Source organism: Drosophila persimilis, unplaced genomic scaffold (genome assembly GCF_003286085.1).
Source record: "Drosophila persimilis strain 14011-0111.01,24,50 unplaced genomic scaffold, DperRS2 tig00000124-arrow-pilon, whole genome shotgun sequence".
NCBI lineage: Eukaryota > Metazoa > Arthropoda > Insecta > Diptera > Drosophilidae > Drosophila > Drosophila persimilis.
The window spans coordinates 2006851-2034014 of record NW_020825294.1 but is presented as its reverse complement, the minus strand read 5'-3'; the positions used below and the strand labels follow the sequence as shown (position 1 = coordinate 2034014).

Genomic DNA, 27164 nt, shown 5'->3' with positions numbered 1-27164 from the left:
GGACCCGGACACGGACCCGGACACGGGACAGAGCCAACAGCTTCGTCCGGGCTTGCAGCTGCTGCTGCTGCTGCTGCATCTCCCCTGTCTTGTGGGGGCGGGTTGTTTGATGACAGCTAAACCTTGGATCCCACTCCCCACTGGCGCTGAAAAGGGCAAAGTTTTCATCGCAAGGCGTTTCCAAACTTTCCGTTTTCGTCAACTAATCGGCTACGAAGCTCCCATGATGCCATCCTGCCACCCCATCAGCCTCATCCTTTGAAGGCGGCGCTCAATGTAAATTCTGTGCGCGTTTTGGATTTAAAATGCTTTTGGAAATGAAGCCCCTTGCTATGTGACTGTCTTAGCTGTAGAGGTTTCAAGTGGTTAATATCCTGATTTCTGAGAATTTCTGGGATTAAATTGGTTTGTGTTTTGGTGTAGAAAGAGCTTAGAGAGTAGAGTTCCTGAATGCAAAAGAGTTGCAGGAGAAAATATATTTAAAATAGGTGCAACAGAACATTATTATTCTTGGACAAACTTAAAGCCAGAGATCTATCATTACATCGTAAGATTAGCTGTCTTTTTTTCTTCATCAAAGGAGCTTTGATTTGTGAAACGATTCTGCTGAATCGTTGATGATTATTTAGTCTATTTTTCTGAGACATAGTTGTTGCTTTCTGCTTTCCTACTTTCTCTAAGAGAAATATCTTTTCAAAGGTTTCTCCTTTTTTGCCTAAGACCACCGTTCTTTCGGTTGCTTGATTCACTCTGAAATCTTTCTAAGAAAGTTTTGCCTATCTTGTAGTTCTCTTCTGGTTTCCTCTCAGTTTTCGCCCCGTTTATTCTAGCTGATGCTGTTGCCACGTATTTGAGTTATAATTGGTTTGTTTAGCGCCTCTGCCACCTGCCTCAAATTAGCTACACCTCCAGCTTCTCCTGCAGCTCCTCCCCTCATTGCAATCCATTCAATTTACAGGTAATGTTGCCTGTTCTGGACCCATGAACATATCTCTCTGTCTCTTTTTACTCCAGAGCAGAGCAGAGAGAAAGACAAACGTATTAGCGAGACGGACGGTTATGGGCCAGAGAAAACTGGAGAACTTACGGAAAGATGGGAGTCTGGAAAATGCATTTGAGGAAATAAAAGTTAATGTTTGGACGAGAAAATACAACTGGGGAAAAGCGCTGCGAAAAGAGAGAGATAATTCTGTTGTTGTTCCGCTGTCGCTGTCGCTGTCTCTGTTGTTGTTGTTGCATCTAATTCGCTCTGCTTTCTTTCAGCATTATGTTACGGGGGGGTTCCCGCTACCATTATCCTTTGGATCCTTCGCAGAACAGAAGCAGCAGCGGCAGCAGCAACAACAAGAGCAATTTACGGCAAACTCCTGCAGGTGAAATGGCATCCTTTTGTCAAGTCTTGCAATATCTTGGGAGCTGGAGAAAGGAAGGGCTTTTCCTTCTTGTCATCCTGTTGTGTCGCTGTCTCGCTGTCGCGTTGTCCCGTTGTCGTTCCTATTCAAACTCCATACAAAGTGACATTTCACATATCAACGACGACGCCCATTGCTTCCCCGCTTTCGCCCTCCTCGCCTTCGCCTTAGCCTTCGCGATGGCATCATTAGAAATGCATGACAATGTTGTCGTACCCCCAGAACACCCCCCATCCTCCGACTGGCCACGCCCCATAGCCCTTAACTTCACGCCCACCCACCTCACTCCCCCAATCCGTTGTCTGGGTGGCTGGTGGCTGGTGGCCGGGGTGCTTGGCCGTAACAGGAATTTAGATTAAAGATTGAAACTTTGTTAATGTCGCGCATTATTAAGAAGAATCTTTTTCTTCCCTGAATCCCAAATGAGGCTAAGGAAATTAGTGTGCTCTGATGGGATGAGCTGTCTGAAATTTCTGCTTTAGATGGGCGACCATAAAGAGAAGATATTGGGAACATTTTGGCTTCAGGAAGTTGATAAGAAAATTGAACTAACTTGATGTCTCAGTAGTCCTGACAAAACCAATGCAAATGTGCTGATATAAACCCAAGAAAGTGAGAAAGAAGATACTCAAAGAGCTCTAAAAACACTAATGAAAATATACAGAAATGATCCGTAGATAACGAGACAAAAATATGTTGAAATACACCAAGAAACTCTAAGAGAAAACGTTGATGGAATGTTGGGAATATTTACGACAGTTATTTGGCACGCGACAAAAAATCCTGTGAAAGGTCATAAAATTATTTGTTCCACCCAAACATTTTTGTAAAATTTTTGCAGAATTTTTAAAAAAGAAAGAAAAGAAGTAACCTGCTTATTCAGGCCTACAACCTAATTTTTGTCTAACGAAACATTCAAAAGTTTTCATTTTCCGCACAGTTTAATTAAGGAATTCATATCATATCATATCTAAAATTCAAAATCGTTCGATAAATACAATCAAAGAAAAGATTACAGGTTATAGATTATAGATTACAGATTAATGAACACATATCACGGCAAAGGGAATAAGTTTGAAGGCAACGAGATCTAAGAAGATATTGGGAACAGTTAATCGTTGAACAGTTGTGATTCTATGAGATTTATTGTACATTTCATCGTATATAATCTTTTCTTAAACTCAATCCCAAGTTCTTCAGTTCGTCAAAGAAAAGCTTGATTGAATTATAGGAAGAAAGTAAATATTATATCTACACGGTAGTACAGTAGGTCTTCCTGTTGAAACCACTCAGAAATCTCTACAATAGTGAACCCCATTACCCAATTACTTATACACAATCCATTTCAATTGCCTAATCTTCCAACTTTGGTTAATTTAAAGCTATTGTAGTTTAAGAATAAAGCAGAAAGAATTACCCCTCAAGCCCAAAACAAATGAGAGAAAATCAATGTTAAATCAATCCCATCACCTACTATACACAGACACGTAGATGCATACAGTTCTATTGACAAACTAATGCCTGTCTTGCCTCATTTAAAGTCGAACGTTGCCCCATTACCCCCACCCACAAAAAAAAACAAGCCCAAAAAAACTCCTCCATCAGCAACGCCAACGCCAACGCCAATGCCAACGACTCCAAGCGGGTTCTGTTCTCAGCTGTTTCGATTAATTAGCATCCGTAATTGATGTGCAGAAAAGTTTTTAGCCTACGAGAGAGTTTGCATTTGCATTTTGCGGGTCCTTTTGACTGGAACTAGATGGACACAAACGTGAACATGGCCCCAAAGCCTGCGACTGGGACTGGGACTGGAGCTCAGGTCTGCTCCATGGTCCATGGTCCACGGTCCATGCCCGTTTCTGGTCAATGCCTGTTCCGTGCCCAGTTCTGGTCTGCTGTCCAAGGTTTTTGTTGGATTTGAACGTGCCTCGTGTCGGAGTGAAACGTGACTTTGGTGCGAATTACTTTTGCTTTGATTTAATGTAATTAAAAAATTTCCCAATTCCAAAAGGAGAAAAAGGAAAAAAAAAACCTACAAGGACAGCAGAGATCTGCACAAAACGTAGGCCGTACCGAGATCTCTGCCGCACAAAAAGTGATGCAAATATGTGACAGACGTTCAAGAGACTTTAATTTTTGCTTCCATTTTGTATTCTTTTTTTAGGAGTTCCCAAAAGCATCACGAGCAGAGCCATGCCTCGACTGTGGAGCGTAGCTTTCGCTGTCATGTCGCAGACTGTACATATTCGGGTGCCACCCAGGTGAGCCTCCGCATCCATTTGGCCTCTCATTCCCAGGGAAAACACAAGTGCGACAGGGACCAATGCAAGTATGTGGGAAAGAGCGAAGTGCATTTGAAAAGGTGAGTGAAATTTCCATCAAAATATAGTTTAAATATAGATTTAACTTTTGGTTAAATTGGGGGGATAAGATCTTACAAATTTATGGAAATACTCGTAACGACTTACACTCAGAGAAAAAAACATTGAACTATTCAGCAAGAGTGCAGATTGTAAAAGGAAGGTGTTTTTCTTTCAATTAAATTTTTGTATTAATATTCAAATATTTTATTTAAATATATTTCAAATCTTTGTATTATATTAAAAAGTCGTCAAGGCCCGCAGGGGCTTGCCCACTAGTTTACAAAAACATATTTTGTATTTAAATTAAATATGTTTTCTAAAAGTTAATATTATATTTATTGCAAAGTGTTTTATTTATAAATAAAAATACTTTAATATTTGTATTTAAATTAAACTGAAATATATTTAATCTCCCTATTTTTGTATTTAAAACCAGAATATTTAATTTAAAATATGTGTGTGCATTCTTTTTTCTATGCCATTTTTCTCTGAGTGTAGTGGAAGGTTTTTTCGAGGCACAAGCGCCTGAATCTTCTGTTGATACGACACCATTTCCGATCGTTCAATAGTCCCTTCGTTATCTTCTAAGTAAAGCTCGAATTCTAGAATCAATTCTGGATATGATTATAATTTAAAAAGGATACAAATTACCATAAAGCCGCAAAGTTATGCCCTTTTAGTAACTCCCAAAATAGAGTCCCACATGAGGAATTACTAGGTTTTTTACAAATTTTATTTTATGGATTGGCATACTTATTATTTGCTGTATTTTTTAATGATTCATCTTTATTTCTAACATACTCACTTTCAGTTCCCTTAATCCCATTAAAAGATGACCTCGAAAATAGTCTGAAACCCCCTCTCCAATAACCCTTGGAAATAAGTATTATGGCACTCTCGATATTCCCCCGCAAAATGCATTTCCATTCAATTACTTGGCAATTCATTATCCTCTCCCACACACACACACAAACACACACAAACACATATTACCCCTGACTTGCGTTTTTTTTTGGCTATGGGGCGAGGTCCAGGCAGCACCGGGAGAGCTCCTCCGACAATGTGGCTGCCCTATTACTAATCTACAAAATGCTAATCAGGACTTACAAAGAAAGAAAACCCAAACCAAACCCACAAGGCAGCAAAAAGACAATTGCAGCTAACAAAATAAACGAGCGACATTTTCTACACGAATTTGAATTTCTTAAATAAAAAACCAAAACGAAGAAGAAGAAAAGGAGCAAAAAAAGAGGCAACAAGAGCAAAAATGTCATCCATAATTGCAGACTTTGAACGGCAATTGCATAAATTGATGAAAACAACAAGCGGCAGGCAGGCAGGCAGCAGCAGGCAGCACCAGGCAGCAGGCAGCAGCCAGTCCCAGTACCAGTCGCAGTCCCAGATCCAGTCACAGTCGCAACCGAAGAGCCCGGGTCCAGTCCAGCGACAGAGAAGAGCTTGCCCCAATGGACGTTGCATGTAGTAGGGAGTGGGAGCAGTCGTCTCCAACAAAATCGTGACTTATCGATCGCCTTTGATATGCGCATTGAATTCTTGTAATATTTCCAATGCTGCTCTCCGAATCCCGACGATCAGTTCAGGGCCAAATTGCCGGCAATATGGGTAGTGCCACTGTGTGTTGGCTGCAGCAGCCACTGTGCTGCAGCTGTCCGCCCCAAGAAAAAAAACAACAAAAAGGAAAAAGAAAGAAAAGAAAAGAGTTGGATACACAGTTGTAAGTGGCATTGGGGGACTTTACTCTGGACGTGGAGGATCGTCGTCGTCGTCGTCGTCTTCCTCGTCGCTTCGATCGCCTCGATCGCTTTGATGGGTACGACATTTGGCTTCTTTTGTACTCTGCCGTGCAGACAGCAAATTTGAATGTTGGGTGGATAATGGTTAATACCCTTGATCACCTTAACCTTTGGCTTTGGCTTTGGCTTGACGATTGAATGGGGGCGATTAAACATCAAAATTTCATAGTCGAACGAAAGAAAGGAATGTCATAGAAAGATATTTGCCTCCTGATTGATCTCTTTTTAAAGATTTCCCTGAATTTTGATTACTCTCCCGAATTTATCTGCCGCAAAAGTTAATGAATTCATTCAAAGAACACCACGAAATGTGGTGCCTCATTAAAAATACGCAAAACTTTTGACCTCAACCCAAAAAACCGGGCTTGCATAAATCTTCTCCAGATCCAGAAAGTCAGACAGACAGAGAGAGAGAGAGAGAGAGGGAGAGGGAGAGAGAGAGAACTGTGGCTCTGTGATGCGCTTAACTCCCTTTGGAGATCTTCAATTAGCTATCAAAAGGTTGGCCCTGCTGCTGATCCAGGAATTTCAAAGCGCAGCCAAAAAGGCATCTCTCGGCCTCGTTTCGAGGGGTTTCTTTCAGGCGGCGGCATTCAACACAGAGAGTGAGGTACAGGGAAAACCTCCTACAACTTCTGGGGCTGGCTGCTGCTGCAGCTCCTCCTGGAAGCTCCATTACTTGCCGCTAATTAAGCCTACCGCGAGTCGCGTTCGTCCGTTCGTCTCTCTCCCTACGCTCTGTTTCTGTTCAAGTTTTTCTGTTTATTCGAAGCTTGAGATTTCACACAGATTCCAATACCAAAAACAACAACAACAAAAACATTGGCAATTAATTGTGAGTCCTCGGTTTGGACAGTAGCTGATAAGTCGAGTGGACACAACACACACACACACACACACAGCGCAGAGGAGGAGCAAATGGAGCCTACAGTCCTACAGTTGGTTGGAGGAGCATTGGGGTATAATTGAAGGCGCGTAACTGAAATCGTGTGAGTGAGACTGTGCCTCCTGGGACTCCAAGATGGGGCATATTGGTTAAAGCATGTGGAAGGGCACCCAAATTAACGTTTTTGTCGAGGCACATTGTACAGAGAGCCTTCTAACACCTCAGGGATTCCTCTTGGGAGCTCTATTACTCTATACAAATCGTGTACCATTGAAATCTACGGTTGTTACTCATCTTTGCTCCGTAGTTACAACGTTTTTGTCGAGGCACACACGTGCGAAGAGAGCAAAGAGCAATAGCTCGAGAGCTACCGTAGCTCATCAGCACAGTCGTGTACGACCGAGCCATTCCCTCATTTCCCAATATTTGTTTCCCGCTCTTTGCCCGAAAAAACTGATCGCCATCTAAGCCAAGTCCGGATTGGCGGCTGCTGCTTGTGCTGCTGCTGCTTCAGCGGCTCCTGCTGGCCGAAAGGCAATTGCCAATTGCCAACTTACTCGTATTTTGATTTCGAGCGTGCGATTCGAATGCGAAATTAGCAATTAGTTCTGACTGCGGTGGCGGGACAAGCCGCCACTGGAATTTACCGCCTAATCAAGCGTTGAGATTTTAAATATGGCTCTGCTCTTCTTACGTTCTCTTCCTCTTTTTAGGCACCTCAAGTCGGTCCATGGCAAGGAGCAGGACAATTGGTTCCCCTGCGATCAGTGCGAGTTCAGGGCCCGCAGCAAGGACAAACTCCGACGGCACTCCATCAGTCATTCGGATGAGAGGCGCCACAAGTGTCCCCACTGCATTTTCCGATGCAAAAACATCGACAATCTACGCAAACACGTGATGAAAACGACCATGCATCCTGGCAAATTCATGTACGAGTGCAAAAAGTGCTCGGAACAGAAATCGAAGGAGATTTACAAGACCAACAACTACCAGGAATATAAGAGACATTTGACAACGCACCAAAAGAACTAAGGTGTGGCTTCCGATCATAGAAATGTAAAAAATTAAATAAAAAATGTAGCAATGCATCGGCCGGGAATCGAACCCGGGCCGCCCGCGTGGCAGGCGAGCATTCTACCACTGAACCACCGATGCTTCGGTGTCTTCCGCTTCATAACTTTCGATCTTGAACTTTGAACTTAATATTTTTCTTAAATATAGACTATAGATACCTTCGAAAGTGGCCTAAAATTAGCATAATCCACTCTTACTGATAATACTTTCAGTAGTCAAGGTATTTCTATTAGTTCCTCTGTATTCAGTAGTTTTAGATGAGAAGTGTATCCTAAGGAAAGGCCTGAACCATCAATACTTAGGACCTCTACTTCCAAATTCCCGAGAAAGATAGTAGCTAAGTAATTACCATCATATGTATACATTAAATCACCATCACCCTTAAATATTATTAAGTTTCCTGTTTCCTGATAGTTTTAGACGTGAAATTGATCTTAAGGGAAGGTCTTTAGGTGTCCTCTGCTTTCAAATTCTCACGGTTGAGGTTCTTTTTCCTCTTCTGTAAAAGGTTTAGCTGTAGAATGGATCTGAAAGGCAACAGCTCGCAAATTTGAAGCTAAACTTCCATTAAATTCAAGTTAATATTCTATACAATTATAACAGATCCCTTATGGATACTCAAAGAATAAAGAATATCCAAAAAAAGTACTGCTGCATCGGCCGGGAATCGAACCCGGGCCGCCCGCGTGGCAGGCGAGCATTCTACCACTGAACCACCGATGCTTATTGTCATGCTTCAACCCCAAACTTTTCATCTGGATGGGGTTTACGAGGGGTTCCATATACTCTTCGTAGAGTCCTCTTAAATCAATAACAAAAAGATTTTTTCATTGGATAATGTATTCTCTTTTAACCAGAATTCTGTTATTTTACAATTAGACCGACATTCAGATATATCAGGATTATAATTACAGATTTCGTTATAGAGTAGATTCTATCTAAATGAAATTATCAATTATATTTTTCAGATTTCTTGTTTTATTTAACTCTGAATTTCTTCAATGTGTGAAATCAATGTCTCGGAGCGAAGCGTGAAATTTTGGTGAAGTTTGCTTAGTTTTGAAGGTAGTGGGTGTGACTTTACTGTTTTAGCTGCTGTAAACGAGGCGTTGATCGATTTTTGTCGAATTAAAGAATTATTGCAAGAATAACAGAAATTATAGCTACGGAAATGAGTGAATTTCAGGCAGCACAGACAGTAAAGTAGCCCCAATCCAATCCAACATCTTCTTCTAAAGTGAACCTTTTCGCTTATAAGGAATCTGCAATGGAGGTGCCAAAGCCAAAGGTCTGCTTGATGCTATGCCAGTAGTATCGATGCCAATTGGTTTTCATTGCATCGTACTCGGAGGCGGGAATACCGGTCTGCTTGAGCGTCATCATGGTGCTATTGGACTGCGAAAGAAAAGGTTGGATGGAAGATGAATAATACTCTGAAATCATGATATTATCAGTGTCTGCTTACAGTCTCCTCTAGCTCTATGAGTACATTTGAAAAGTGTCCAGATGACCAGTTTTTCAGACGCCAGCTCTGTTGGATCTTCTTCTCTGGGATGAGCTCCTCGAATTTGCCCAAAACATTGCCGCCATAAAGAACAAATCTGCAAAAAAAAAGGAGGAGACCGTTTAGTTACCGTCATCAGGAGATCAACGGATTAGAAAACTCACTCTCCACCGCGCACTGGATCGACTTTGGCGGGCGCCCGTGTAAAGGCAGAGACCATATCGGGTTTGGTGAGGGCATTGTACAGATCATTGGCGTTGCAGTGGAACTCCTCGGTCATCGAGAGAGTGCGCACGTCCAGCTTACAGCCCACCTTCGAGGAGTCGCTGGCCTTGGGTGTTGCTACGGCAGCGGCCGCGGCTGCTGCTGCCTTTTGGGCCGCATTCCTGGCATTGTTAGCATCATTTAGGCTGGCATTGTTGATGGAGTTGCCGCCCTCGTCGCCCTTCTTTGGTAGAATCAAGTTCTTGGAGTACTCCTCCTTCAGTTCCTTGATGTAGACGCCCAGCTGCTTCCGAATGCTATCCCGCCCGACATTGTACATGAATTGCTTGAGGGTCTCAGACTCGTCGTTGGACTCATCGATGGTCACCGTGATCTCCACATCCTCCAGGTCGTTCTCCTCCGAGAGATTGGGAATGGTCAGCTTCCCCTTGTGCGAGAGCTTGCTGTTCTTCAGAAGCTGGCCGGACCACTTGAGCACCAGTTCCCACTCGTAGAAGTATATCAGCTTGCCCTTGCGATTGTTGACGGTGGCCTCGCCCTGGCACTTGTCCACCGCCTCGACCACGCATTCGATGTCGCTTTGGTCTGCAGAAACAAAACGCACGCAAACGCACGGACGGGTGTTTTAGGTTAGAATTTTTGTTGCAGTGCCCCCCTGCTACAGCGTGATGACTTGCCTATTTTGAAGTCCTTGAACAATTGATGCAATCTGTCCTTGGACCAAGGCGTTGCATTCTTTTCCGTCCAGTGCCAGTTGTTCACGTTGGTGGCGTCGGGACGCTCCTCGACAATCCAACGAGGATCTCCTTCTCCCCATTTGGCCATCGTTTATGCTTTGTTTGTCGGCGATTTGCTACTGCTGAATGAAAGGATGCAATGGAATTGGCTCGTCACTGGTCCGGCAGTGGTTTCGGTGGCTTCTTTCGCGTTGTTTGCAAGTCTTCCGGGAGTCGAAATTTCCAGAAATATTCTGTTCAAAAAATTGTAAGTAATTATCGATGCCTGCACATATGTTCGCAGAGTTGCCACCTGGTGATTGATTTTCGGCCAGAAAAAAATAGTTAAATCCGGAATTTATTTATTACTTTTAACCTTTCCTTTGAGTAATTATTAATCATTTGAGCAGGTTTTCTCACAGAATTTTCTATTTCCATATTTTACTTGTCATTTTTGGAAAGCTAGATATCGATAGTTCAATAGTAAAAATGTGTTTGAGGTATTCGATATATCGATACCTTTGATATCGTATTCGTCCCATTTCAGGTGTCGCCTTTGGTAATTACATGACAATGTAGTTCATTTGTAGCAAATGTGTATTTAGTATGTAGTTACCATGTAAGAAAATTAATTTAGTGTACATTTTTGTTGACCGGTATTGCTTAAACCTTATCTTATAAACCATTTATCAACCAGTCTAGTAGGAAATTGATGTTATAATCGGATAAAATTATGAGTTCAGACCCTCAGGTAGTTATATTCCACGGAATATCAAAAACGAAGGATATGTATTGTAGAACTTGAGCTCGTCAGTATATTTACGGTATATTTTTAAAGTAAGACGATATGTTTCGGTATATTTCTGAGGGTCAGACTGTATATCTTATCGATAAATCCGCGGTCACACTGGAGGTGTTGACTTTTTGTTTATTATCACAATAATCACAATGAAATTCAATGAAAATTGAAGGAAACTCAAATAACTTTAGTCAAATTATGTTTAAATAGTGTGTTCGCGTGCTTCACATTGTGCGTGTGTGTGCGTGATTATTTTGGACCGCCACAATGATAAGCGCCATGGACAACTTCGACAACAGATCGTATGGGGCCGTTTCAAAGGGGCGCAGTGAATTCTCGATGCCAGGTAAACGAAACGAAACGAAAGCAAAATCCAGTGCCAGAAGCCCCAGTGCGCGCGGATTATCCTAAATCCGGAGTAGCCGAGTGAAATTGTGTGAAATAAGTGGGAAAATGCCTTGAAAAATGCATGAAAATGGAATGGGGCGAGTCCCGTACTAAAAATTTAATGAAGCAACAAGCAATCTACGTGTGCGTGTTTCTGTGTGTGTGTGTCTCCCTCTCTCTGCATGTGTATGCGAGTGTTCTCATTTACTCTGGCCTTCAATTGAATTAATAATAATCCCCAAATGCTAAATTACAGCTAATAAGTCAATTTACTCAATTAGTCGCCCATTGTGCGTAAAGGAAGAGAGTGGAGATAAGCAAAAAAAAAGTTTATTGATTGAACGAAGCAGAGTTCTACGTCACAGGCCGCCCATTTGCCATCTCGCTTCTGCGCAGGCAGGCATCAGATGCAGCCAAAATGAATAGTGTATGCGAGAGTGCGTGCGTGTATTTCTGTGTATGCGTGTGTGTGTGTGTGGGTGCGTGCTGCTGGAATGTGTTGTTGTTGCTGCAGCTGCGCTGCGCTTGTGCTGCGTTCCAATTAACCAAAAAAGTGTCCCGTCTCTTTCTTTTGTTTGCAGAACTAACGCCGGAGCAGCAGAAGCTACTGATAGAGCTGCGACGCAAGAAGCAGGAACTTTTATTAGAAATACAGGTGAGTGGACAAACAGTGCAGCCCAAAGATTATGGCTTGAAAGAAGCTAGACGGTGTAACTAAGAGAATATAATACTACCTACTATGTTGGATATTCCCTTATGTACGTATATGTATGTATGTGTGAAAGACAGCGATGTCTTCTCGATGTATTATTATTTTCAGCTCTGGCTTGAAAACGGCTAGATTGCTTACTCACTTCGAAAAAGCTAAACTGACCGATCAGCACTGTCAGCACCGACCTATTCTTATTCCTCTTTGCCTCCCCTCTGCTGATTGCTGATTCATTTTTGCAGAGCCTTCACCTCTCCATGCAAATGTCAAGCCTCTCATCTTCTCTGGGCACCTGCCTGTCTCTCTCCATATTCTTCTTCTTCTACTTGTTCATCTTCTCTCTCTCTCTATCTCTCTTTGCCTGATCCCGTTCTTCCTCTAAAAGCTAATTAGTTTGTTCACATTTCGCTTTGAATACACACATTTTATTGTTGTAAATTTATTTGATTGGCTTTAATGGCTTTTAGCGGCGCTTCTTCTTTTTATACCCGTCTTGACATTTCCTCATTGGCATTCTTCTGGCCGCACACAGCACAGCGGGCAAAAAAACAATGCAGTAAAAATAGTGCCGTTATCGCGTGGAGTGTGCCGGCTCGTCGATGTCGCTGCCGCGAAGCTCATCTTTGAACTTTTTGGGTTGACATTTTATGGTTTTATGGCTATTTTTGCCATTTTCGCTTTTTATGTATTTGCGTTGACGCTCGCCAATAACAACGTGGGAGTCGCCGCTCTGCTCTCCGAATTCGAAGCCTGAGAAAAAGTAGCTGTAAATGCAGAGACACCGATCAGCCCAGTGGCGTATTCAAGGGGGAATAGTTGGGCCACCAATTTATGTGCAGCGAAAGTTGAAATGAGAACAACAGCAGTGACTACATAAGACGAAACCGCCCAGATCGGATCGGTACCACATCTGCAAAGAATTTCAAGAGTCCTGTCCTTATCTCTGTCGTGCTCAACATCTTTTATAGTTCTATCCTATATGCAGCCGGCCCTGTCTGTCGTCTACCTGCTCTTAAGTAAACTTCGCTCCTGTGCGTGAAACGCATGCAAAATGCATGGAACGGAATTGGCTCTGCCGCTCTCATAACATAACTCATATCTCGCGAGTCGCGACCCGTTTCTTTCGCTTAGTCATCAATGACGTTTTCGCGGGAGTAGGAGGAAAAGCAACGCTCGTCGATCGTCCGTCTGTACATATCGTCTCTCTATCCAACCCACGCTGAGCGTTCAAGTTGGTGCCCAGCGACTGTAAAATTGTTATTATTTTTGTTTGCTAAATAATTGTTATTTCCGCGTGTGAGTGTGTGTCTATGAAAGAACGTGATTAAAGTCCCAAAAATTGTTATTGTTGCCTCTGCCTCTGCTGCTGCTGCTGGGCCATGTACAAGTTTCTATATCGTAGGATTATAAACAAAACCAAAATCAAGGTGAGTGAATTAGTACGCTACGCTGCCAAGTGACTCAGTGAATGATAAGACCGTTTATATGTGGGCTATCGGTGGTAATAGGAAGTAAACTGCTGTTTTATGAATGAAATATAGCAAATAATTGTTGAGTAGGTTATGAAATTGATTGAAATCTTATCAAACTGATAAAGAACATCCGCAAAGCCTCAGGCGCATTCAATGGCTGATAGTGTGTAGTGCCTTTAATTAGGTCTAGGACTGTGCGAGTGAAGAAATGGCTATTTTTAGATGGCTGAAACTGTTTTAAACGAACACCGCTAATCCTCTACAATACTCAGTCCTCCACTACCGCCATGCCCTGGCTGGCCCTTTGCATATTTTCCAAAACATTTCGCTGATTCCGCACAAATTTTCGCCACGGTTTATTACGCATAATTTGGGTTTCATTGCCTGGGGTCGGGGTCGGGGCTCTCCACTATAGGAGTATATTATTTCTACCTGGCGGGGCAATTGACACCTCATCTGGGCCTAGGGCAACCTCTATAATTCCCTCTCCCTACCTAAATCTCCTCTCTATGCTGCTGTGTGTGTGTGTGTGTGTGCGCCCTTTACCGCAATGCATAAATTACTGCGTGCGCTCTTCGCTATTTATTTTGCTCTCCTCGTTTCTGGTGTCGTGGTTTTTGTTTCAATTTTTCGGCAATTAGCTGAGTTCAGCTTTCGGGTTAAGTTGGGTCAAGTTTTTTGGGTTGGCTTTTGTTTGCAGCGGCCATAAATTTAAGACTGGGGCTGACAAGAGTAGGGTAAAGTAGTGCTACCCGCAGGCAGCCCTTGCTTGTGTTGCAGAATAAATTTCTGGCGATTTTCTTTTGATATTTCCGGAGAGAATTACTCTCAATTGATCAGGGAGATTTGTTGATTGCAAAACGGGCATGAGACGTCCAGTTTAACAAATATAATCGGCAAAAATGAACAATTAATAAATAAATTGTACTACAGCCCATAAATAGCAACTCTACATATATTTTACACAATGTTTACATACATTCGACACCCAAAAGTATGCTAATTTTTTTGTAGCATGTTATTTTCATGTAATTTACTGCGTTTCATGTATTTAGGATGTATAATTAAATATGAGCAGCACAAAAAAATCCCAAAGGGGATTCTTCCTTTCCCTTTGGCTTGTGCTTATTTATCAGCTGTAATTCTTTTTCCTTTATTGGAATTACGGATAAATACTATTACAAAAATGGTTTCTAGGCCCCTTGGCATAATTAGATAACATAAATTCCTTAGCCACTATCTATCCTATGTAAGAAATATTCATATAAAATTCCCAGAAGTACTTACAGATATGTCCCATACTTACATTTTCCTATCTCACGAATTATGTACGTACCTTCCGGCGGCCAGAACAAGCGCCCAAAGCCAATATCAAATATTTGTATTAAATTGAATGATTCATGGCTGACGTACAGACTTCGCGGTTATCATCAGAACTGCTTATGCTACGGAAAGACCCTCTGGGGTACCGACCCTCGAGCGACGATTAGTTGCGCCGCCTGCATAGAGAATACTCTTCTATTTAGGCGTCGTTCATTGCGATTTCATCCATCCATCTATTTTCAGCCATTCATTCGTTTTGCCGCACCGCTGATAAGGCATCCATCCATCGCGTGGTTCGGGGTTTTCTTTCGGTCCGGTCCGGTCCGCTCTTCTCTTATCTGCCCGACTGGGCTCTTCTTCTTTGGCCCACACGAGTCACGCTCCTCTCCCATGACGATGGGACAGCTGTGCGGGCTTTTTTGCCGTTTGCTAAAATATACAACTTTTGGATAACAAACAAAACGAAATCAAAAAAAAGTTCCGTTGAACTTTCGCCATTTTTGTTTTTATAGCAGTTTCCTCTTGAACGTTCTGCTTCTCCTCCCTCATTCTTCGTGATCATTATTTGCTGCTGGCGACTGTTTAGTCATCTGATCCGTTAATGTCACTCTCTCTCTCTCTCGCTCTCGCTCGTTATCTCTCTTGAAATCTCGTCGTCTCTTACTCCAAGGAGTCTCTGGTTCTTTTTATTAAAACACTTTTCTTTCAATTTGCAGGTTTTGCAAATAGAAAAGTTTTGTTTTTCATTAAGTCTTGTTTAATATATTCCCACATCCCTCCGTCTCTATCTCCCTATCGCTCAGCTCTACTTAAACTTTAAATTATGATTTATGAGTGCAAAAAGAGCAAAACTTTGCACAACAACAGAAACAGTAGGAAACTTATTGAAAGCGCACTTGAAGTGCAAATTTGTTCTTTGATTTATGATGTCTGCTTTGAGGTTAGGAACGGGACGGGGCAGGACAGGACGGAACGGAACGGGGAACAGGAGGACGACTGGCAACAATGGCCATTGCACTGGCCATTAGCCTCCACCACTCCACTCCATTCTACTGGCTGGCCGCTCTTGTTTATGCCATCACTCTGCTGGGGCTCCGGCTAACTCCCAACAATGGAAACTAATCGAAGAGACCCAACAAAACCCAAATGGAAATGCAGAGCGGAGACCAGAGACCAGAGGATACGGGTGGTGCCAAGTGGTGAAAGGGACATACAACCAATGCAGTTTATGGCGTCTGCATGCAAATGGCTTCCACTTGGATCACGTGTTTCAATTTCATGTGTACAATACTCGTACATTTATGCAAACAGAAGCAAAGTAAATTGTAATGACTTCCTCCCATGACAGTTTGCCATTTGAGAGACCAGCCTCGAGGCGGTATTAATTTAACTATGGAAACCATTAGGACATATACATTTGTAATATCTTGTAATTAGATATCACCCCCTACATTGTACCAGTTTAAAGATTTTAGAAATTACTCATACTAAATGCTTTACATTCTTGGGAGAATGAATTGGTAATGGGAGCTTTCTCTTGGCCATTTTAATATCTATCTATGATGACTGTTCTAATAATCTTTTTCCCTGAGGAATATAGCTCCTAAACGATTATAAAGTGTTGGTTCATTCAATCCCCAAAAGCCGCTTTATAACCCACAAGCAAAACGAAAGAGAACCCCGAAGAGCAGGTTTTTAAAAACACTTGTTGACAGTCAGCTGTTCTCTTGTCGAGAAAGAGAACCGATGCTCATACTTGTAACGCAACTGAGTCGAGAGCGAGAGCGTAAACATGCCTAGCAACAAAACATAAACCTCACCTAAACTTGGGGACCTATATGCCATGAGTTCATAGTATGTTCAAAATTGTGGTGGATTTTAAGTTGCATGCCTGGTATTTTTAGTCCGCTTTGCCTTGCTGTCCACACCTTTTTTTCTCTCAGCATCACGCGTTTGTTGCCGAGCAACATTTGAAGGCGGGCGTATTTGAATGAAACTGTCACAAAAACTGTGCCCAAAAGGATAGTAAGGATTGGGAAAAAAGGAAACAGGAAAGGCACATAACGCAGTTCTCTGAGACCTCGAGAATAGGTACAGGGATCGAGATATATACCATAAATCGGTCAACAGCAAAAGTCGTGCCAGCTTACACTCTTTCCGAGTCGCGTCGAGTCGAAAATCGCGCCAAGTATAAAATCGGCCGCTGAACGTGAAGGGTGTACGCGAGGTCGCTCAAAATTTAATTTTACGATTTCGTTCTCGTTCTTCCCGCTTTTCGAGTGCCAAAAAAAAAAAAAAAAACCTAACAAGCAAACAAATAAAAGTAAAACGAAAAAAAGAAGGAATTATAAATATTCAGGGTGCACAGTTTTGTTATATTTTTAGTGATAGAAAAACCTCGCAGAAAGGAAAATTGATAATATTTATAAATAAATAGGTTTTTCTGTCTGTTCGGGTTTGTGTGTGTGTTTACGCGGACGGCCTGGCCTGGCGAAAAATCATCGAAAGAGTTGGAAAACGGCCAAAGAATTCCATTGATAAGGTGTCCGGGCTTATCAGTCGCCAGGCGATAGTGAAAAAAGTAATTAAAACCCAAAGCAAAAAAGAGCGAAAAGAAAACTCGTTATTGAAGCTGTGCTAAGTGGGAACAAAGTGCAATAAATGAATAGGAAAAATCAGCAGCAGAGCAGCATCAGACCCGCCGTTTGAATCATCGGAATATTCCATGTAAATATAATCTATATGTTGATTTGTACGATTCCTCGCTCTGTATATCTTGTTTGCAGGCAATTTACAAGTACAAAACCCGGAATGAGCGTCATGTCCCCCTTTAGATATTCAAGATAATAAATTATAAATAGATATGGTTCCCTCAAAGGTGTCCCCCTTTCCAATATTCACAATTGTGTAAAATACTAAATGTTGCAATCGTCGTTCCGTGACGTCAGTAGGCATTTACCTTTATCAATTATTGTCAGAGTTTGCTTAAATTATCAATATACAATAATATTGTATTTGTGTTTGTTCTGCCGACGATTTCTCATATTTCTCGTGACGCCGAACCTTAGCCGGTTTCTGTCTCTCTCTCTCTCTCCCTATCTCTCCCCTGTCTCGGTGTGGAATTGGAATTCTTATTTGTTTAAATTCTCATATGACTAATAATAAATATTTATGGGCACACTTTTGTTGTGAATTTCAGTTGCCAATTGGTCAGCGAATATTTTTTATTGTTTTTGAGAAAATAATTAACTAAATACAAGGTGTGTTTTTTGTGTTGTGTGTGGGAGGACGGACACACCGCGTGATTTCGACTCTGCTTTTGATTGATATACCCAAGGCGGTAATTGATCGGTAAATATGGCAGGCATTAATTCCGATTTAGATAACATAATTCTTTTCGAAGGTTCATTGAGATTTATGTGGATATTTCATTGCGAAATGCTAACCTATTTTCATTGTTCAGATACGGCTCTTAAATCAAATGTCAATCCCAGAGATGTTCCCCTTCTTTCATTCACCTTTTCTCCCTCCCCCCTCTCTGTCCAACTAATAATCGTTTAGCTTTAGAGAAACAATCAACTTTTTGTCGTATAAATAAACCCACCCAAAGAGTAGATACATTTTATGGCCACAGCATTTTATTTGCCAAAAGTGAAAAAAGGATGAAAAAGTACAAAACAAATCACATTCTATGGGAAAAAAAGAAAACGAAAAAACAAAAGGGTCAGACACAGCCCAATGAGCATGTCCCAGCGTCGGAGGAAGAACAGGCCTAACCTTCAGACCGCATGTGGCACAAACCCACAAACCCAGGAGTCAGTCGCAGCCACTAAACAGTTTGTTTGGGGGCACCCGACACCGACATTTGCCGTAGTAGTCTCCAAAAACTTTGGTCTAAAATAAATTTGAAGCGACTTTACTGCGCTGCGTCGAAATGCGGCGGAGGTGGAGGCGGGGACCGGGGCGAAAGGGGAAAGGGTCGTCTCCCAAAAAGGATACGATACGGACCAGGAGTGACGTTGGCACGCCATTGCAGTGGTACTTTTGACAACTGGTGCTCCTGTTTCAGTTCAGTTTCGCTTCCTTTTCCGCTCCATTTTTCGGTGAAAATATCGAGGAAAACCAATTGGTGCTGCGGGTGCTGCTACGACGGGCAGCATTTTATCAGGCGAACAATAAACACAACAGCCACAATCCACAATTGCTGTACAAAGCAATTGAAAAATGGGTGTGTAGTAACTCACTTAACTTGCCCCCACCCCATCCACCATCCAAGCCACTCCGCACCATTCCATTCCATTCAGTTGTGTGCCATTTCATTCCGCTGTGTCGCTCTTCACAGTATTCCACCTGCTGCGCTCTTTGGACGCGACTTTTTATACCCTTTTCTGCAGGAGGTTCTATGATTTTGAGCAGATGCTAGCAATGAGCAGAGAGAGGCCACAGTTGCTGAAAAACACTGTGAAACATCAGAAAAGTACAGTTCTTTGACTGTTTTATTCCCATATCGTCCCAAAATATCGTATATCTGTATATTGAAGTATCTTTCCATTATATCGCACCCAAATTGCACCCAAATATCCTTTATATACCATAAATACAGTAAGAGTATCTCCATCTTCGGCTTGAGAACCACACCTTCTTTCTTTCGTTTTTCTGCATATTTTAAGCGCGTTTCGTCTGCCAATGAAACATGCCAAAAACACACCGAAACTACAAGTCAGAAGGGAGCGGGAGGACGCGGGACCTGTGGCAGGAATGGGCCAGAGTGTGTTGCCAACACTTTTTTTATGCGAAAGTACGAAAGTACTCGGTACCCTCCTGCCGCTCCTCCTCCTGGCTTGGCGTCGCCCCAAGAATGCAAATGGCGCGCGCTCTGCTATCGCATCCGTAGGACTGTTTCGCACTCGGCGGTGACTATACCTATGCCCCACTGTAGTACCAGACCAGACCCCACTGTTGGCCCCAAATGTCTCGGCTGAGAATGCGAATGTTTGTGCATTGTGCGGAGTATTTTTGAATTTCCCAACTAGTCGCCGAATAAAAAACGCAAAAGAAAAAATCAATACTTTCTGCTGCCACTTGGGTTGACACTGGAATTATGCGTTTGCTCTTTTTTCCTCTGCCTTTCCCTTCCTCTTTATTTGTGGGATGACAACTCTGGCAATCCGGCTTTTGTGGCTTTGGAGAGTACTCGAAATGTTATTTGATTAAAAGTACAGAATACGCTGGATGGAGTAGGGTTCCATTCACTGGAGGAGGGTTCCCTTAAGATTGTTCTCTCGAAAGAGCTTCACCCGCACTCAGTGAAAGTTCTGTCAAAGATACATTTCTGAGAAAATAATCTTATCTTTGATAATACGAACATGAGAATGCAGTGAATGCTGTGGAAAAACGATAATATCTTTTATCTGCTAGAACCAAAGCTATGTGACTTGCAAAAATCCATAATAAATTAATAAAAGTTTGATAGAAATATTTATGAATGAAAGAAGTTCAAAGAAACGTTTGAGAATGCAGAAAAGTACAGCTTACCACTGTTCCATTGCCATACCCAAAGCAAAAATGATAAAATGCAAACAAAGATTATCTGGAATGTTTGAGAATGAAAACAAGTACAGTTTTCTAGTAGGTTTTTGCATTACCTTGCAACAAATTATGGAAAATATGTTAAGAAATTATAGTAGAAACATTTGAGAATGAAACCAAGTTTAGTTTTCCAGTGTTTTAATCCCATTTTCATAACAAACCACATACAAAATCCATTAAACCTTTCTGGAAGGGAATTTTCACAGAAACATTTAAACATAAAACAAAAGTACACTTAAATCCCGTTTCTTTGCCATTGTTTCTAATGGAAGATGCTAGAAATTAACGCCTAATGGAGATTAGTCGCTATAAATCCGCAAGAAAAATCAACAATGACTGAAGATTAGCTCGAGGGAAAGTCCAATGAATGGAAAGACCATAAGCAAATGATACAAGATATTGCATTGGGTTTTAGTGCAGAGAGCAGAAAAAGAAGAGGACCAGTGCCAGTCAGTCAGTCAGCAATTGTGGTTAATCAGGGGATAATAACCTCTACGGACAGCAGCAGCAGAAGGGAGGGGAGGGGAGGGGAGGGGAGGTAGAAGAGCGGAGAAGAAGCCACTAAAACAACATCAAAGTGCCACCCGGACCTCAACCGCGACGGACGACACCCATAATCAAGTTGAATGAATGAAGCGAGAGAGAGAGAGAGAGAGGGAGATGATGATGATGATGAAAAAGAAGCAACATGCAACAGCGGCAGCAGCAGAAGAGTTCAGTAGAGTGCAATGCATGATTGGAATTTTGCAGTGTGGATACCCTTTAACGAGGAGGCTACCACTATAACGATGTAACTTCGATTCTAGAAGGTCGTAAATGAACAGAAAATAGAGTTGGAATTTGGTGGGAATATCTTTCTGTGGTAAGAGCATTCCCTGCTTCGACCTCCTGGCTACCCACTGCTTCCCCCATTCTGTTGTTGCTGTTGTTTTGTGGCTGCAGTTTTGTGTCAACGATGCAGCAGCAGCCATGCATGCCCCAGCGGATGCATTCGTTTAAGTCATGGCTGGCTTTTGTGGCCGGGGGTCACCCAGTGACTGGCTGCCGTGCAAGAATTTCCCCCCGGCTTCTGTTCAGCGGTCTGGTCAGCTTTTCATAGTTGATTATCTCTTTGACTGCCGCCTTTGCTGTTTCAATTTTTCGTGTGTGTTGTGTCCGAGTTATGCGGAAATTAATGCAAAATTGGGCTCATACTTGCTTATGGGGTGTGGTGTGGCCCCGGACCAGGCCCAGGCCATTTTTAGACGCAGACAGCAGCAGCAGCAGCGCAGACCAGAGACTGCCACAAAAGAGCAAGAAAAACGGGCATTAATTGTCAACGAACATGCGCAACGCGTGTGCCGACGAGTGCTTAATGTGCGGTGTGTCCCCTCGGGTCGTTGTGTGTGCGAAAATAATTGCATTTTGCCATTAACATTTAATGCAAATGCAACGCCGCAGCGCAGACCTGGCCCAGAACCAGGCCCCCTCCCCACACCCTCGTTTTTTGTGACGTGGCAAAAATGCATTCAATTTTCCAAAAAGGTCCATTAGCCCACGAAAAACTGCAGCACCTCGGACACGTGTTCGCCGTTCACCGTTCGCCCAGTTAGTAGGCGACCGACCCGACCGACCACAACGTACAGCGCCGGCCATAATCAACGGCAGGCAGGTGCAAAGCAGTTAGCGGATATTGCCACCGGTAAACGCGCGGTTTTTTCCTGGCCAGACTACAGCCAACGATTTGTATTCGATTTTCGGTAACCAGAAATTACATTATTTTTAACGAACTTTTGGAACTCTTTTTTTGGGTCCTTTTTGGGCTTTAAGTTTGGATTTGAACAGAAATTCGACCAACTTCCCAAAAAGGTGGCTATAATTAGGGTCTCCTTCAAGTGGAAATTTGATTCTACATTTGCAGCCTCTTCCAAACACGACCCTCCATTTAACTGGCAGTTAAAACCCAAGTGGCTTACAAAATGAGGCTAATTTTGAGCCTCAACAACACATGGAAATGAAAATGAAACCTTCCTCAATTTGAATCTCAATTGTAATTTAAACATTCGACGGCTGTCTGGGAGACGCCTCAGAATACACACACACACAGAGACAGCGGCAGAGGCAGCAAAAACCTTGGACGCTGGCAAGCAAGTGTTCCATAAAAACGCTCTACAGACTCGTCGGATTTTGCACGCGCCAGCAATATTTTTCGGGTGTTGGATTCATTCAAAGGAAATCCAATATTCCGCACAAAACTAATGTCTGGGAAAAAGTCACGAAAAGTATCTGCGGACTCGTTTCGGGTTATAGTTTCATTTTTCTGAATAGATCGTGTGTAATTTGAATGTTTGTTGGTAATATTACAATATTTTTTCGGAGGCCAAAACAAACAGCATTTTCCTTGGGTCACATTTTGCGGCGAACTTGGGGCATTTCCTGTACATCGCACGAAATGGAGTCCTGCTGCTAAAACTGGCATCAAAACAACAAGCAATTTACATCGAGTTGATGGGCGGATGAAAGGCGTTACAAATGATGCCACTGCCACATAGAGACAGAGACACAGACTGGCTGCGCATTTCGGAATCAATTAAAGCGATGCCAACGAGAGATCTCAATCAATGCACACAACACGGAACCAAACCGAACCGAACCGAACCCCTCTAGGGTCTAGACAAAGTAAGGTATTATATTCATGGCGAAAACAGATGATTAACAAAATGCGAAAAAATATCAACAATAATTAGATTAGACGGAAATAATCAACTGAGGGGCATACACCTTTGTGTGTCTGTGATTTATGTCCTCCCCTCAAGCGAAAAGATTATATATTCCAGAGATAATCTCTAAGCCTAGTTTTATGGTCACTTCATGCGAAAAACAATTACAGATACTGAAGACTGAAGAGTGGCCGGCCCAGAGGTACTTCTCTGCGCATTTCATAAATCTATAAAACGGAGAAAAAGCCATTCAGTCGGGGGCATAATTAATTTAATTTCCCTCAGCACGGCACGTACCTAACGTTGGTCTCTTGTTTAAAGGGCTCTTTCTCTTTTACAAAGATACATATATGCATATATATATATGGTTTATAGATACAAAAGTATCTGTGCATATGCGTTTATCGCCGGAGTGCGCCTTGACTTTGGAAGACAATAAAAACGTACTTCATGTAACCTAACCATATTCTCTCCCTATTTTGAAGGGCAATGCAAAGTGAGTGGCGTGCCGTACGCCTCATGCCTCAAGCCTCATGCCATATTTTGGTGCATGCATGGCATGGCGTCGGACCCGAGCTAATTGCCTCAGACATCAGTCCAGGGTGCATTTTCAGACGGGGGGAGACCCTCGTCCGACGCGTGGGTGGATTGCACTATTGAATTTTCGTAAAATATCATGTTGTAATATATTGGGGGGGAAGCCCAATCGATGTTTAATTACAGGGTTGGCCGTTAGACGGGATGGGAAAGTGCATGAGTCATGAACGAAATGCAGGGAATACACTTTCAAAGCTGTAGATGGAGTTTTAAGCTTAAATGGAACAACGGAATGGAACATCATGTAAATGCGTTACGCTAAAATGGAACGAAAAGTAGAAAAATATGAGAACAAAGAACAAATACCCTTGATAAACGATTCAGCATTACAGAAGATACAAGTCTCAGGATACGTTCACCACAATTCCATTTAAAAGCAATTTCTTGGGTTTCCAGCCAAGTCTCTAGCCATAACAACAAACCATTACAATAAACAATATGTAGATACAAGATACGAAAGTGCAATTGTTTGGCTGTAAAGTGCACCACCATATGGTCTATGGGCTACGGGATATGGGATGTGGGACTGTGGGATGTGGGACTGTGGCTGTGGGGTCTAAGGTTTCCTCTCGCTCCCCCGCATTCAAACAGCTGCTGGCAGGCGGTGGCGGCAAATGCTAATTATACCCAAAAACCGATAGTAAAGGCAATTTTATTACATTTCAAAGCAACTTCCTTTCGCGTGCCACAGAATGCCGCACCAGAGGACCAGAAGGAGGAGGGTACCCACAGGGTTTTGTTTGCTCGGGGAAGAAATATATTTTGCATGCACAAACACCACATATGGCGTTAGAGAGCTCCCTTGCCCTGGCCCTTCCCCTTTCGTGGGGTTCGAATTTCAAATGCGCATCTGAAAAAAGCTGAAACCGAAACTAATAAAAATGTTTATAGAGGACCAACAAGGACCAACTGCTAACCCTCTCGCTGAGGGTATTCTAAACTCTTTGGATGTCTTTTCTTTCCTTCATATTTTGCACGTCTTTGCTGCTTCTTGAACCCTTCCCTTCGGCTACTGTCTGGTGTGTCTCTCGGGCGTGGCTTTGTCTTTGTCCACCCAAAACAGAGATCAATGACTGACCTCCCCGTCTTCCCTTTCGTTTCGTTTCGTTTCGCTTCGTTTGCTCTGGGCTTTGGACAGACTCCACTCCTCTCTGTTGTTCTATTGACTTCTCCACGACTCTGCCAATACCCATTGTAAGCAATTAACAGTCCATTTGAACAGTTGCTTCGCACTTCTCTGTGGCGAATCGCGAGTGTTGACTATTGAGGTACCCTTTAAGGAGGGTATTTCGACTTTTAGAAGATGTTTGCTTGGAGATGGTTCTACGAATACGGATTGGGGATACTCCAATGAAGAGAACGAACGATCCCACACACCTTTTCCAAGGTTTCTTTTGGAAATGATGGATCTCCTAGGACCTAGGGTATCAAATGCCCCTACGGCTAGTCTTTTATTGCTTACTTTCTGTACTCCTTGTTTTTTCTATTCCTCTGCTTTGTATTGGTTTTCCTCTTCTCCCCACCCCTTCTTGGGTGTCTCTGTTTTCGTTGCCATTAAATTAATTTATTGCAATTTCTGGCCCCCCTTTCCTTGGGTTTTTTCTTGTATTCAGCCCCACACACGGCGAGGGGGGAAGGGGGGATTTGTTGTTGTTGTTGGTCTTAATTTTGTTTACTTGTTTATTCGAAGAGTGGCGCAACGAATACAGAGATTGACAAAATTGAATAAAGCAATTAAGGTTTTCGTTCGCGAATTGCAAAAACTAGAATCAGAGTTCAATAAGAGGTCAAGGGAGTGGCACTGAGGCGCTAAAAATCAGGGAAGGAGTTCGAATATCAATTGCGATGAAGAGATCAAAGTAGGGAATGGTTCCATGGAGGGGAGGTTCCAAGGTAGCAGATCTTCATGGTTGATGGTTAGCTAATTGAATGGCAGAATGGCATCTAAGGGAATAATGGTTGTCTTACGGTGATATTCTTTAAGTTTTAGATCCTTCATTTCGTAAGTAGAGTAGTAGTAGAGATCGTTTCAATGCCCGACACTCTTCTCAGCTTTGTAGAACCCCCGTTTCATAAGATATCCGTAAAAAAAACCCCACATTTTGTTTATGTAAACATTTAATATGTGGAACCCCCCATCGCATATCGACAGAACTTGATCGCAAGAGACGGCATCCACTGTTCGTTCAGTCCTCCTCCCCCCCCCAACTCTCTGGGGCACAGTGTCAACTTCCGTTTTGGTGTCGTAAGTGGATTACGCTTGCCCCCCAGTCCGAATCAAATGTTGTGGCAATATTGGTGGCACTTTAAGAACTGCTAATATCTCTATCTTGGCAGTGCCACTTATCTCTGGTCTTCTGGACTTGGTGTTGTGCGTGTGTGTGCGTGTGTGTGTCTCTGCCACAAATGTAGTTGCAATTTTCTTTATCTACTTTCTGATTTATGCAACACACAAGTCAGAAGGCGAGGCACTGCCCTGCACTGCTCCTGTGCGTTCCAGTGACTGCCGCTGCTGCTGTTGCTGCTGCGTGTGTCATAAACATGGGGGCAAACAATCGTAGCAGTGGCAGGGCATGGCATAGTGCTCGCATGAGTCACTGACGGAACGAACGCAATGTATCTCCTAGGCCTACAATCTAGGCAATTTCATCTAAACTGCAATGCGCCACCGGGAGGAGCAGGAGGCGAATGCAGACTCAGATGCAAATGCGGCCACACACACAAGACTCCAAACTCCAGCAGGAGACTCCAGAGATGGAAAGACAGGGACGGCGAGAGATAGAGACGGAGATGGAGACAATGACGAGGCACTCAAGACCCACGAGGCGAGAATTGGGGAGTGACAGATAGATATAGCATCAGGGACTCCAAAGAGAGACAAAGAAAGATGACAAATGTGTTTCATTCCATTACGTTCCCATGCAACAAGTTGCTGTAGTGTGGCAACTGTACTTTTTTGTTGTTTATTTTTCGAATTATTTCGTCTTTGTTCTTCCTTCCTTCGCTTTCTTTACATTCCCCATTCGTTTAGCTTTTTCCTGGTCATTTGCATGGGGAAATTATGCAAAAATGTATCTTAAAGATACTTGACACAACGCTTTTTTGACTCCCAGGCTGTAATTAGCTTTTGAAATAATAAAACTTGTTTCCCTGTTGCCCCCCTCTTGCTGTCGGTCAGTCGTCTTGTGGCATTCTTCTCGATTACATTGACCTCAACTCTGATTATGCAGCAACAGGGAGTTCTCTGCCTCCCCAGCTCTCCCTCTTATATAGATACTCTGTGTGTGCGGACGTTTAGCTACATTTTAATTCGATTTTTGAACTCTTGGCACATGAATGCGGCGTCTCATTAAGAGTCGAGTCCGAGTCCGTGTCCGTGTGCATTGTACTATGAATCATTGAATCCATTCATTGTTGATTCACGCGAAGCCTAATGTTTTCCAGCGTACGATACGAAATGCAAAGTACACACGAGAGCGGGCACTATAACACTCGCTATAGAGAAAGCGGCCCCGACTATTGTCGGGGGGGGGGGGGATTGATGATGAGGTGGAAAAGCTGGAAACTGGAAACTGGAGCAGTCGAAGGAGGCTTT

The 27164-nt window shown here is 42.8% G+C and overlaps 3 protein-coding genes and 2 non-coding genes across 8 annotated transcripts in view; 2 read left to right on the top strand and 3 right to left on the bottom strand.

The window, feature by feature from the left end:
* The window catches only part of LOC6593943 (zinc finger protein 700), a 42227-nt gene extending 34581 nt beyond the window's left edge, over window positions 1-7646 (top strand). For both annotated transcript variants that reach the window (XM_002018973.2, XM_026987927.1), the window contains exons 4-5: window positions 3577-3774; window positions 7189-7646. In XM_002018973.2, the coding sequence (XP_002019009.1) occupies window positions 3577-3774; window positions 7189-7507 (517 nt within the window). In that variant the 3' untranslated portion in view covers window positions 7508-7646. The remainder of the gene's footprint in view (window positions 1-3576; window positions 3775-7188) is intronic.
* Window positions 7560-7630, bottom strand: Trnag-gcc. The gene has a single exon. It is a non-coding gene; the product is annotated as a tRNA-Gly (tRNA).
* Window positions 7647-8201: 555 nt separating the features above from the next.
* Window positions 8202-8272, bottom strand: Trnag-gcc. Its single transcript has one exon. It is a non-coding gene; the product is annotated as a tRNA-Gly (tRNA).
* A 232-nt stretch (window positions 8273-8504) lies between these two features.
* Window positions 8505-10248, bottom strand: LOC6593947 (activator of 90 kDa heat shock protein ATPase homolog 1). Its single transcript, XM_002018975.2, has 4 exons — window positions 9956-10248; window positions 9218-9863; window positions 9015-9150; window positions 8505-8944 (listed from the first exon to the last, which is right to left on the bottom strand). The coding sequence occupies exons 1-4, from the start codon at window positions 10101-10103 to the stop codon at window positions 8801-8803; spliced, it is 1074 nt and encodes a 357-aa protein (XP_002019011.1). The 5' UTR covers window positions 10104-10248; the 3' UTR covers window positions 8505-8800.
* Window positions 10249-11002: 754 nt separating this feature from the next.
* Window positions 11003-27164, top strand: part of LOC6593948 (cytohesin-1) — a 36927-nt gene continuing 20765 nt past the window's right edge. Inside the window, exons 1-2 of one of the 3 annotated variants that reach the window (XM_002018976.2) lie at window positions 11003-11139; window positions 11762-11835. In XM_002018976.2, coding sequence (XP_002019012.1) covers window positions 11061-11139; window positions 11762-11835 — 153 coding nt within the window. In that variant the 5' untranslated portion in view covers window positions 11003-11060. Of the gene's footprint in view, window positions 11140-11761; window positions 11836-13037; window positions 13317-17086; window positions 17412-27164 lie in introns of those variants that run through there. The other 2 variants (XM_026987302.1, XM_026987301.1) reach the window with 2 other exon arrangements.